Raw genomic sequence first — 12,138 nt, 5'->3', positions numbered from 1 at the left:
AAAGCTTCACACAAGTATTTTTTATGGATACATATACTTTATAACATAAATAAACCAAAGACAAATGAAAATTTTAAAAACTCCTTAACAGAAAAGTAACAATTTCCTGTCTGAATCTTAAGTAAAATGGTATCGTTTCCAGCTTTAAGTCAACAGCTGTAAGATCATGTTCTTAAAGAGTTAATTTTGCTTAATGTAGGAATGAAACCCAGCTCCTAGGGATGGAAGAGAAGCAGATTTGTCCAGTATTTGGAGAGCCAAAAAGTAGACTGACATCTTATTTTACTCTAACTACCTACCTTCCTTCTCTCTTTTGGCTTAAGTAAAATATCAGAAATTTTTTAAGCTATAAAAATTTCACGTATACCAACTAACAAAATATACAGAGCCCAAACATCTGATTTAAATATTTTAAGCATCTTTATTTAATAAATAACTTCACTAAAACAGCATTGTAAAAAGTGAACTGTTAAAATTAAAAGGCACTTAAAATAAGAAGGTGAATAGTATGAAACAAAACAGGAAACTCAAACAGTGAGAAGTAAATACACAGTGGTCTGTTATAGCACTAATGGAAAGTAAGAAATGCTTAAGTGATAGCTATTGCATGAGCCACAGTACAACTTCACATGTTCAATAAAAAGGCAAATGTACAACTAAAACATCAATGAAAAAGTACTGATTTTTTAAAAGTCTTACCCCAACTTGCAAACAAATACATTAAATGATTAGAAGAGGTGATAAAAAGCACCAGGCTTTAAAAAGAAAATGAATAAAATAAAATTCACCCCGAGGTCCTCAATTTAGCAAATACTAAGTAAATTAAGGCCTTTATGTAGATAATGCTAAATCAAGGACTTTTTGCAGAAAATTTCCCAAGACTTGAATTTACAAAGAGAAGGCATAAAAGTTACCAAAATTAAGTAACTCTTAAAATGGCACACAGGTTTTAAAGCTATGTTTTCCCTTCCTAGCTCTGACTTTCCCCATGGCCTTTGCAGATCAAATATTTCACTATTTTACACCTGTAACTCCTAGCATACTCATCTTTCAGGTATGTCATCAGTCATGTCTAACAGGCAAATAGCAAAATAATACATTTAAAACAATTCTAAACTAGCTAGAAGGACATTACTTTGGATTCTGTATAACTGAAAAATGACATGTCTGCAAAGCTAGAAATCAGTTTTAACACTTAACAGAAAATCTTATATCATCCTCGTTAACTACTGCCTTTCAATCACTCTAGAAATACTGCTTAATCCAGTAAGAGCTGGATTTCACTAGTCCAGGAGAAAAGGTCAAAAAGGCACATTGTGACCTTAGATGACAAGGATAACCATCCTGTCTCAAGTCTTTTGTCAGTCCCTGGCATTGGTTATAACATTATTTTCAAAATAATAAAAAACTTTTCAAATTATACATATGGTACATTTTCAGAACGTGCCCATGAGAGAACCACGGTGACGGCCTGAAGCCCTCATGTGCCTGGAAGCGCTCTGCCTGCAGCGCTGTGGCGCACAGGCCGCTCATTTCCCCTCGTACTTCGGATTGACAACAGTTGTCACGGCACTCTTGTAAATAGGATTTTCACCCTACGACAGAAAAAGAAAAAATTACCAGTTACTCTACTGAAGTCATTCTAACTTCACAAAACAATATTAAAATTAAAGACCATTTCCTTAAGTCATTTCCATTTGATCTGTCCAGATATCAAAAGCTTACAAAAAATGAAAAATGAAAGCTTTGCCCCACAAGGCTAAAGGTGCCCCTGAAAAGTCCCTCCTCCACTAGTGATTCTGCTGTCAACGGCTTCTCTTTTTTAAACTAGTTCTGAATACTGTCTTGAAACTAGTTTTTAACACACTCTTCTGCCATCAACTGCCTGATTCTTAATCCTTATTGTGCACAAAGGTGCTTGATAATGAACAGAGTGCTTGGCTTTCTTGTCTGTGAGGGAGGTGCTCTTCTGAGGCTTTGCCACTCAGGGTGCAGAAATTCTGAGGTTAAGACTGTCACAAGTGGGCACAGTGCCAAATGTGCTTAGACAAAAGTAATTACTATTCTTCATGAAATAACTGCTATTCTTCTATATGCTGATGAAACATTTTATCTTTGACACTATATTTTACTGAAGAGTTAAATGATTCCAAGCCATAAACATGACAGATCTTTCAAGAGTCAAAACTTCACTGACAGTGATGTTTTAAAACATATAATTTTCTTCAAAAATTCTCATTCTATATTATACATTTTAATATCTTCTATAGCATTCTTTTTCTATTCTTTAAAACTGAAGATAGGCTTGAAAGTCAAATGAGAAATACAGGCAAATATTCCTATCTCAGAGGAAATAAGTGAGTACAAATCAAATAAATGTTTTAAGATTTTTAAATGCTATTTAGTTTCGTATTTTACTATAGAACCATTTGAGGTTATTTTTAAAATATTTATAGAAAGCACCTAAAGGGTAATTTTTGCTTTTAAATTTTATCCACACTTCACTTCAGGTTACATTTGGTATCGCTTTCATTGCCACAATTTCTTCCTCCTAGAAGGGTATAGTTTGGTGGATGACAAACACGAAGATAAAGAACTCTGAAACAGTACACAAGAGAATTACATACATAAAATGGGAACAGCATAAGAAAAAAGGGATTGACTGAGATTAAGGATATTGTCAAAATGAAATGGACTACAGATAAAACACGGAAAGGTCTATAGAAGCATATACACATGCAGAGTCAGAAATCTATATGGTTGAGAAGTTTTTAAGGGTACATATGTATGTCTTGAGTGGGAAAGAGAAAGCAGACGATGCCATTTTTAAAAAGACTAAGAATTCACTGAGGGAAAGTAAAACATATAAAGGCGGTGTCTTGAGAAACACCAAATAAACCACTCTGACTGCAGTTCAGCAGTTAGTCTGGAACCTGACACTGTGCCTTCACTCCGCCCTACAAAGCACAACCTGCCCAGTCATTCCTGAAACACAGGAGAACTCAGGATCCCTCAGAGATAAACATATAATATGGATGACAAAAATCACATCAGATATCAAATTCTGAGCTCTCGTCCCAACTGGATCCCAAATGGTATTGTAACAGACATTTCATAATGGAGACTGGAGTATGGATCCTAGCAACTACATTCCTAATGAGTAATCAAGTACAAATGAGTGAGTCTATTTCCACCTTCCTATCATGCAAGGCTAGAACTCCCATTTATTTTCAAATATGCTAGAAAAAAATTACCATTAAGTTTCTTTAATGCATTAGATAAATCTAATATTTAATACTTAAAAACTGTAAGAGAGGTAATAAAACATGGAGAAGAAAAAGAAATGCCTAAGTTACAGATGAAACCAAAGTACAATTTACATGGCAGAACTTACCTTTGGAGAAAACACTGCCTTTTCATGTACACATTTGTATTTATTATTTCATATATATTATTATTTCAAAGTGCATCCAAACAAAATTTTAACATGCGAGGTTAGAGGTAAGAGATTAAACCATCTGCGTTGGGCATCATCTTAAATGGAGGTAAGCTAAAATAATGCATATTAGTTCCCATCGTTCAGAGCACAACCCTTCCCCATCCCAACAAAAAGCAAAGCCTGTTTAAATCAAGAGGAACAGGGTTACATTCAGCAGGGAAGTCCTCTGTTCTCAGTAAATGTCGTCCGTGCTTACTCTGGAAGGCCTGATGTGGTTACAGCATCATTTCTGTTGCATATTAGAAATGCAGTGAACCACTGTGGGAGATCAGCAGCCCACATTTAATGTGTTTATATATGAACGGCTTTAACAGAGTTGATGATTTGATTTTTTAAAAATGTACCTACATGAATAGTCTTATGTGCTAAAGACTGCCTGCCTATTTATCTGAAATATGTTAATGACCAGCAACCTTGGTCCCATACTGGAAAAGTGCTTTGTAAGCCATGATTTAATTTCTTAATGCTCATTCATTAATATCTACTGTTTATTTCTACTTTAGTTTTTCTTGAGAAAACATCTCAGAATAACCAGTACCCATTAATTTTCCTGAATTTCACTAACGAATAAAAAAATTTTCACAAAACTTTCACATCTTGAATTATCCAAAATGGTTATTTTGGCTGAAGTAACAGTGTACCAAAAATTGACTTAACAATAAAAACATGAAGTTTCACTGTTACTGATAATTTCCTTCAAAACACAATTTAACATATAGCAAGGTAAAAATTTCACCTTTCAATAGGAGATACAGAAATTTTTTCATGTAAGTATCCATATAAAATGTCAATATCTGATTATGACAGAAATTGGAAAGGAAAAAAGGAAAAAAAAACCCAGCAAATTAGTTTCCTTCTAAAAATGACATTCTTTCTGTAAAGCTCTAAGTGAGGAAGAAAAGAATATTAAGTCTCATACTACTAAAAAAATGTACCAGACTACGCAAGATGGTGTATGTGTATGTTAGTCGCTCAGTCGTGTCCAACTCTTTGCGACCCCACGGACTGCAGCCCACCAGGCTTCTCTGTCCATGGAGTTCTCCAGGCAAGAATACTGGAGTGGATTGCCATTCCCTTCTCCAGAGGAACTTCCCAACCCAGGAATCGAACCCTGGTTTCCTGCATGGCAGGCAGATTCTTTACCATTTGAGCTACAGCGAAGTCTTACGCAAGATGGATCTGACAATAATTTTCTGCCATCAAATTTAACTTTGCCATTTCAAAACTCTTAAGATCTGCTTAATCGGACACATAATAGTTTCTAACGTTATCAGTACTCCCTGTATCTCTTAAAAATAAGAAACATTTCTGTACTTTAAAATCTTACCGTGTTGTTATAAGTATACTCTCAGAGTAAACAAACAAATCTGCATTGATGGGTTTCTGGGTATAACAGTGACTTCCCCATCCAGTAGTGTCCCAGTAACAGTAACACTAACATTCTTAAGTTACTAGAAATAGCAAAGACTGTCATTTCCTGTAGTGATCTCCCTCCTCCTAACCAGGTAACAGTGTCTCCTGAAGACATGTTGATTGCTACCAGTTCAATGCAGTGGTTAAGAACCCAGACCCTGGAGCCCAGTGGCCTGGGTTTGAATCTCAGCTTTTCCACCAACTACTCTTGTGAACTTGGTCAAGTTACCGAACTCTTCTGTGCCTCAGTCTTCTCATATGTGAAATAAGAATAAAGGAAAGGAAGGAGTTCAGGATCACCAGTCAGGAGAATTGGTTCTAATCACAACCTTTTTATCAGAGTATTAGGGGCTTACATAATTTTATTAAAACATGCTAGAAACACTTCATGAAAATTCAGTTATAAGGAAAAAGCCTGTCCAGTGTTGATAAAAGAGGAAATGATACATCTGTCACGCAGGTAGAGCATACACTCACCAAAATAACTTTCCCTTAGCTTAGAGAACAGGTGAACCAAGCTTTATTACCACTATGAAATTTTCAGCAAAGTTTTTATTTAAAACTCTAGTAGGGTTTTTCTCTACATGAAATTTAATTTTCATGTTCACTGTTCACTCTAAAACCTACAAATAATAATTTGTTATATATAAGGATGTTATCATATAAGGATGATAATACCACCTAAAGCAAAGGACTCTAGTGAGGATTATAACTGACAGGCTGCTATCAAATACTGTAGTCATTAGCCAAAAACAACCCAGTGTAGTTACTGACTCCCTGTTAAAGCTCTGGGAAGTGCAGTGACCCAGTGCCATTCTACCTAAGCAGAAGAGCTGGGACTCGACCCAGGTCAGTCTGATCACAACACATGTTCTTTTCACTACAACACAGTTGCTGCTTCTATACCATAAAGCTCAATCCAAAGCCCTTTTAAATACTATTATTAACACACAGAAAGAAAAGCCATAGTATTGCCATATAAATAAAGCCAGACTTTGGAGGGAAAAAAAAGCAATAGTGATAAAAGACACGCAGTGCAGTAAAGACATGCAAAGACAGAAAATGAAAGAAAATACGAACGGCAATTTAGAGACCAGCTTTACGTCCATAGTTTGGATTCTTGAAATTATTAATAGGACTCTTGTAAATCGGATTTTCTTGCTAAAGTAAAAGAAATAGTTTCTAATGATTTCATCAGAAAAAAACTGACATGTATAGTGAGTGCTTAAGCACTATTAAAGACAATTTGAACTATTCTTACGCTTCCAAAATTATTTTTTAAAAATCCAAGCAGATTGTTGTAAAATGCAAATGACTAAAATTCCTTTACACCTGAAAAATACTGAAGATTGTCACTGCCTTCTTGTATCAAAAGATGAATACAAGACAGCCAACGTGTGGCCACACTAGCCTCCAACCCCACATTTCAAAGCACTAAATGCTGACATACATTTTCATCACTTATAGCTTTTAAGTTTTGTATAAAACAAGGTTACTGAGTTGTAATTTGCAGAGTAAAAATACCCTTTTAAAGTACATAGTTTCATGAATTCTTAAATGTATGAAGACACACATCTGGACAATTTAGAGACCATAGGTTTAGTCCCCATAGGTTTGCCTTTTCTAGACTCCAGTACTCTCGCCTGGAAAATCCCATGGGCAGAGGAGCCTGGTAGGCTACAGTCCATGAGGTCGCTAAGAGTCGGACACGACTGAGCGACTTCACTTTCACTTTTCACTTTCATGCATTGGAGAAGGAAATGGCAACCCACTCCAGTGTTCTTGCCTGGAGAATCCCAGGGATGGGGGAGCCTGGTGGGCTGCCGTCTATGGGGTCGCACAGAGTCGGACACGACTGAAGCGACTTAGCAGCAGACTATTATATAAATTGAATTACACAGCATGTAGTCTTTTGAGTGGTTGATTTCTACTTAGGGTTCTTTGTTAAATTAAAAAAAAAAAAAAGGCAGCAGCTTTCCACTGAATAGTCTGAAGTTATGTAGGGTTTTAATTTTTTTGGTCATGCCAAGTATGTGGGATCTAAGTTCCCCAACCAGGGATTGAACCCACACCCCTTGTATTAGAAATGAGTGTTAACCACTGCACCACCAGGGAAGTCCCCAGGATTCTATTTTATATAAGAAGAAAAGGCAGAAGAGCAGAGTTAAGATTAAATTAAGAAAATAAAAATGCCACAGTAACCTGAAGAAACATTCTTACAATTGTTTTCTTTAATGGGATGTATTTAAGATGTTTTCTGTTTTTCACTGAATGCAAGTTTCCTGAATAATAAATTCTGGGGGGCAAGTGAAATATTTAAAGGACTTTAACAATCAGCTTTAGAGCTAATAAACAAGTCTTAGAAGCGTTACATTTACTTTATGAAACACTTTCCATTTTAGATGTTTTCCAACTTACCGTGTCCCATTTGGCATTCATTTTTTCCTTTTCAAATTTGGCAAATTCCCTTCTGTCATGAATGATCATTAAAAGCTTCCAAATCAGCAGCAATGCAAGGCCAATAAGAACAATTCCAGCAACCACACCTGCTACAATTGGAATAATGTCTGGACCAGTGGGGCACTCTGTAAAGTGAAAAGCAAAGGATACGCACACAAGGGGGTTAGCCTGTGAAAGTGCAGCCAAAACTACAGAGAGCTGTGCAGTCTCACAAAAGACACAGGAATTGAAACTCCAAGATAAGTGAAGTCTTGGGGCACACTATCCAAAAGAACCTATAAAAAAAGATACTGGAAGTAACAGGTAAGTTTACAAGATCATAAGGTACATGATCAATAAATAAAAATCATGTATTTCTATGAATTATACCAAAACTGATTTCTATATATTAGAAACTGAACCTCAGAAAACAGTATTATCTACAATAGCACCAAAATCATGAAATACCTATATATAAACCTAATAAAACATGTACAAGATTTATATGCTAAAAATTACTGAATACTGATTTTAAAAAAAGTTAAAGACCTGAATAAATGGAGAGATTTTATCTATGTTCATTGATCAGAAGATGTCAATACTCTCCCAATTTGATCTATAAACTCAGTATTATCCCAATCAAAATCCCGGCAGGACATGTGTGGGATATCAAGCAAGTGAATTCTAAAATTTACAAAGAAGTAGGAGAACTAGGAAAGTGTCTCAAAAACACTTTCAGGGAAAAAAAAAGTTGGACAACTTACATTACCAGATGTCACAAAACTAGCCATGAAGCAAGAGTAATTGAGACAGTGTGGTATTGGCTAAGGGACAGATGCCTAAATTAATGGAACAGAATCAAAAGTCAGAAACAGGCCCACACACATAAGGTCATCTTATTTTCACCCAAAGTGGAGAAAGGTCAGCCTTTTCAAGAAATGGTACAAGAACTGCTGGAAATCTACCTACAAATAACTGGACCTCCACTCCAGATACTGACAGCAGCTCAAAATACGTTATGGACCTAAATGCAAAGCCAGAAACTAAAACTTTCAGAAGAAAACACAGGAGAAAAATACTTATGAAGTTGAGTTATGCAGAGAGTTCTAACATAGTAAGAAGCGAGATCTACAAAAGAAAAACTTGGTAAAATTTAAGCTTCTGGTCTTCAAAAAAACAGTATGTGAAATACACATACCTGAAAATGCAAAATAATAACAGAGGCTTTTGGCTGTTTCTTTTGAAGTTAAATATATGCCCTCTCCCCAATCCCTAACACTTATCCTAGAGAAATGAAAACTTACATTCCAATAATAATCACAAATGTAGAAAATTCCAAGAACGTATTAAAAGTTCCCAGAAAAAAAAAGATAAAAATGATTCATCTCTTGAAAAGCAGAACAAATTCATGCCATATAATACTTGAAAAGCAGAACAAATTCATGCCATATAATACCCTTTAACAAATTATCTTTCCCAGTGTCCAAGCCTAAATCAAGCTGCTATTAAAAATATCATTAGTAATGATGTTACTGAGTACCTTCTATCAGGCACTGTGCTAAGGGCTTTATATGGGTTACTGCATTTACTCTTCAAACTCGCCATAACATAAAATTTGCTTTCTCTTTCCCTTATTTCTTATAGTTAATTAAATGCTCTTTTAAGCTTGAAGAGATTTAAAATGCCCCAACTTGAATGTAAAGTAGTCATGTAAAGTAGCTGGAAGCTGTTCCTAGATCTGAGTGAGTGAAAGTCGCTTAGTCATGTCTGACTATTTGCGACTCCATAGACCATCCATGGAATTCTCCAGGCCAGAATACTGGAGTGGGTAGCCTTTCCCTTCTCCAGGGGATCTTCCCAACCCAGGAATCGAGGGGAACTGCCAAAAGCTCTAAGCAGCAGAAAGACATAAAAGAAAATGCAAAAAACTTTGAAATGATCAGATTTCTACCTGGAGTCTCTACAACGTGAACAGTGGCCTCATTGTTCCCATTCACTGAATATGTGAAGTAGAACCAGCAGTCGTCAACATCCTTCTCCTTACAGTGGGACAAGGGATCCACCTGGCCTGGCTGGGGCAATTTGTCCCGATTTTCAACCTTGGTGATGTTGAAATGTGAACATTCCTGAGCACATGTGTCTTTCTTTTCTCCTTTATTGAAGGCTCGGCACTGAACACATTCTCTGTTAAAATGCAAATGATTATATTTATTATTTATAATAAGATTTGCTTAAAGATTATTTTGTGTGCTAGACTCAAAATTTGACCAAATTAGGCCAAGAGAGGTGAAAGAAGATATGAATAAATGAAGAAACATATGACATTTCTTGGTGGGAAAACTAAACATAAAGATGCTAGCTTCCTAAGTGAAATTATAGATTTATTACAGCTCAAACTAAAATCCTCCAAAAGAAATGAGTAGTAAGCTAAAACTAGCCCTATCAGATATGAAATATACAATATAAAGCCAAAATAACTTTTGAAATGTGTTGCTGGTATTATGGTTCTTTCTGCAAGGGACAAAACCTTCCATTTTATTTAGTCAAAAGGCAGTAAATAAATTAATTAGCAATTGGTAATACAAATTTAACAAAGGCTACCACATGGATTCAATTAAATACCAAATCCAGGTTGAAATAATGGTACCACCACACTCATAGGATACAATTCACTATCATGTGCCAAACACTAGCGATTGAGAATTTTTAGATTTAAAAAGTGGGCTTCAATGTGACAGATACTTTATTTAGAGCGTGGCCTAGTATTAGCACTGTTCTATGGACCATGTGATCATACAGTGAGCAGTCACCTATTTCAAGCAACTGAGAAACACTTACTTATGCTCAGCACAGACTCCAAGGCAGGTCTGACACATCTCACAGGTTGGCCCTTGGAACTTGGGGTCTGTACACTTACAGGCACCACACTCGCAGACGCCGCGGCCATTGCAGATCTGCCCATTCACGGCCATGCAGGAAGTGGTATCCAGAGAACAGTCACAGGCGCTGCCGGTGTAGTTAGGGTTGCACTCACACACTCGACACTTGCAAACACCATTTCCTGCAATTAAAAATCTCATTTCTCACAACAGTGGTAACAATATAATCACAACACTGAAAAATGAAAACAAGCAAGAATATGTAAGAAAGTATCCACGGGAGGGAGTGGCCCTCAATGGTGCCCCTTTTCTATTTATTCACCAAGCAAACTCGCACCATGTTTCATTATATTAGACAGGACCACATTTTATAACCACTTTCAGACCCATTCTCACCTCCACATATTAAGCCATTGGATCTATCACAGTTGAAATTATCACATTCGCAGAATTTGCCAGAATAAATTTCATTTGTATTGTCCCTCTTCCTACACACACACTGTCCACAGACACACTCTCCATTGTTGCTACAGATTTCTGAACTGTTTTCTTTCCTGCAGTAGGCGTCCATGTCTTCGCTGTTCACCTCATCTGTGCTACATTCACAGTGTCTCCCGACACGTCCCTCGTTGCACCTAAAAGAGTCCAAAATTTCAGTCACATAAAATAAGAATTGAAAGTAACAAGTGGTGAGAAAGAGAGGAAATAAAACTATAAACATTATCTTCAGACTGTAATTATATATGTGTAACGGAAGTGTACATATGTGCATGCGTACACACACACACAGCCATTCAAGTCTGTACGGAATCTACACAGGGGCCTAGGAAAAAATTCCTCTTTAGGAAAGTAAGCATTCTGATCAAAATGAAAATACAATCTAGCAATGAACAGGTGAACACAACATTTGGAAACAAAGGATAAACTGATTTTTAAAGTGTGGTATGTTTTCAAAGGATATGCTGTATATTACATTTGCTATTATTTGCCCAATTTTTATACTAAAAGTTTATACCCAATTTTTATACCAAAAAGTATAAAAACACACAACTGAACAACTGAACTGATAAAAACACAGCCCAAAAAGTACATGGAAGTTGAAAACCATACTAAAAGTATCATTTAAAAATGTAACTACCATAATGTTTAAAAAATTTATCCTAAGGATTCAGACTTTACAGACACTTTTTATAGTGCTTATACACACTGGTATAATACAGTATCTGGTAAATACACAAAAAGAAGGCAAAACATTTTCAAGATCTTTCAGATAAATAATATTTTACTAAAAATGTATCTATACAACTCAGGATATGACATGGAAAATAAAAAATGTAACATTTTATTATTTAGAATAGAAAGCTAGTAAATGATGGCAAAATAGTCATTAATTTTCCTCATGATTAAAAACCCTTCAAAGCCTAGTCATTTGGGAGCTGAGAGTTGGATCAAAATAGTCTTCTCTCCTGTTCTAAAAAAATAGGAGAAAGATGAAATAGGAAGATTTACAGTATAAAAATTAAAACTAATTTGACTTAAGTTCTGTTAGTAGATTCTATGTTCTGAAAATAGTGCTCTCTTAATTTTACAAATATATGAATTAAAAAAAATTATTCCAACAATGCAGAAGTACATGTAATAACAAGTGAACATCCTTTATTAATTCCTAATTCCAGTTCCCATATAAAATCACTATTATTTTCTATAAGCTTACTGAGCTCTAGAGAGTTCAGATTGCTATCATGAGAGAAAAACCCAAATGCTACCATAAACATTTGTTAAGTAACATCTTGGATGGCTACAAAAGCTTTTATTTTAGAATAAAAGGTAGTCTACCTAAAGAAAAAAAGGCAGAGAAGAGCTTTCTATAAAGAACACACACAAGACCAACAAATTGATCTTGTGGTG

At 35.6% G+C, this 12,138-nt stretch overlaps 1 protein-coding gene across 9 annotated transcripts in view; it reads right to left on the bottom strand.

Moving 5' to 3' along the window:
• Window positions 1-396: 396 nt before the first annotated feature.
• Window positions 397-12,138, bottom strand: part of ITGB1 (integrin subunit beta 1) — a 43,575-nt gene continuing 31,833 nt past the window's right edge. For 8 of the 9 annotated variants that reach the window (XM_055543750.1, XM_055543746.1, XM_055543748.1 and 5 more), the window contains 6 exons: window positions 10,627-10,865; window positions 10,190-10,412; window positions 9,303-9,535; window positions 7,331-7,497; window positions 5,993-6,073; window positions 397-1,595 (listed from right to left, as the gene is read on the bottom strand). In XM_055543750.1, coding sequence (XP_055399725.1) covers window positions 5,999-6,073; window positions 7,331-7,497; window positions 9,303-9,535; window positions 10,190-10,412; window positions 10,627-10,865 — 937 coding nt within the window. In that variant the 3' untranslated portion in view covers window positions 397-1,595; window positions 5,993-5,998. The remainder of the gene's footprint in view (window positions 1,596-5,992; window positions 6,074-7,330; window positions 7,498-9,302; window positions 9,536-10,189; window positions 10,413-10,626; window positions 10,866-12,138) is intronic. The other variant, XM_055543743.1, reaches the window with a different exon arrangement.

This window comes from Bubalus kerabau, chromosome 13 (assembly GCF_029407905.1).
Source record: "Bubalus kerabau isolate K-KA32 ecotype Philippines breed swamp buffalo chromosome 13, PCC_UOA_SB_1v2, whole genome shotgun sequence".
In the NCBI taxonomy this organism is placed as follows: Eukaryota; Metazoa; Chordata; class Mammalia; order Artiodactyla; family Bovidae; genus Bubalus; species Bubalus kerabau.
The sequence above is the reverse complement of the archived record's forward strand: the minus strand, read 5'-3'. Positions and strand labels throughout refer to the sequence as shown.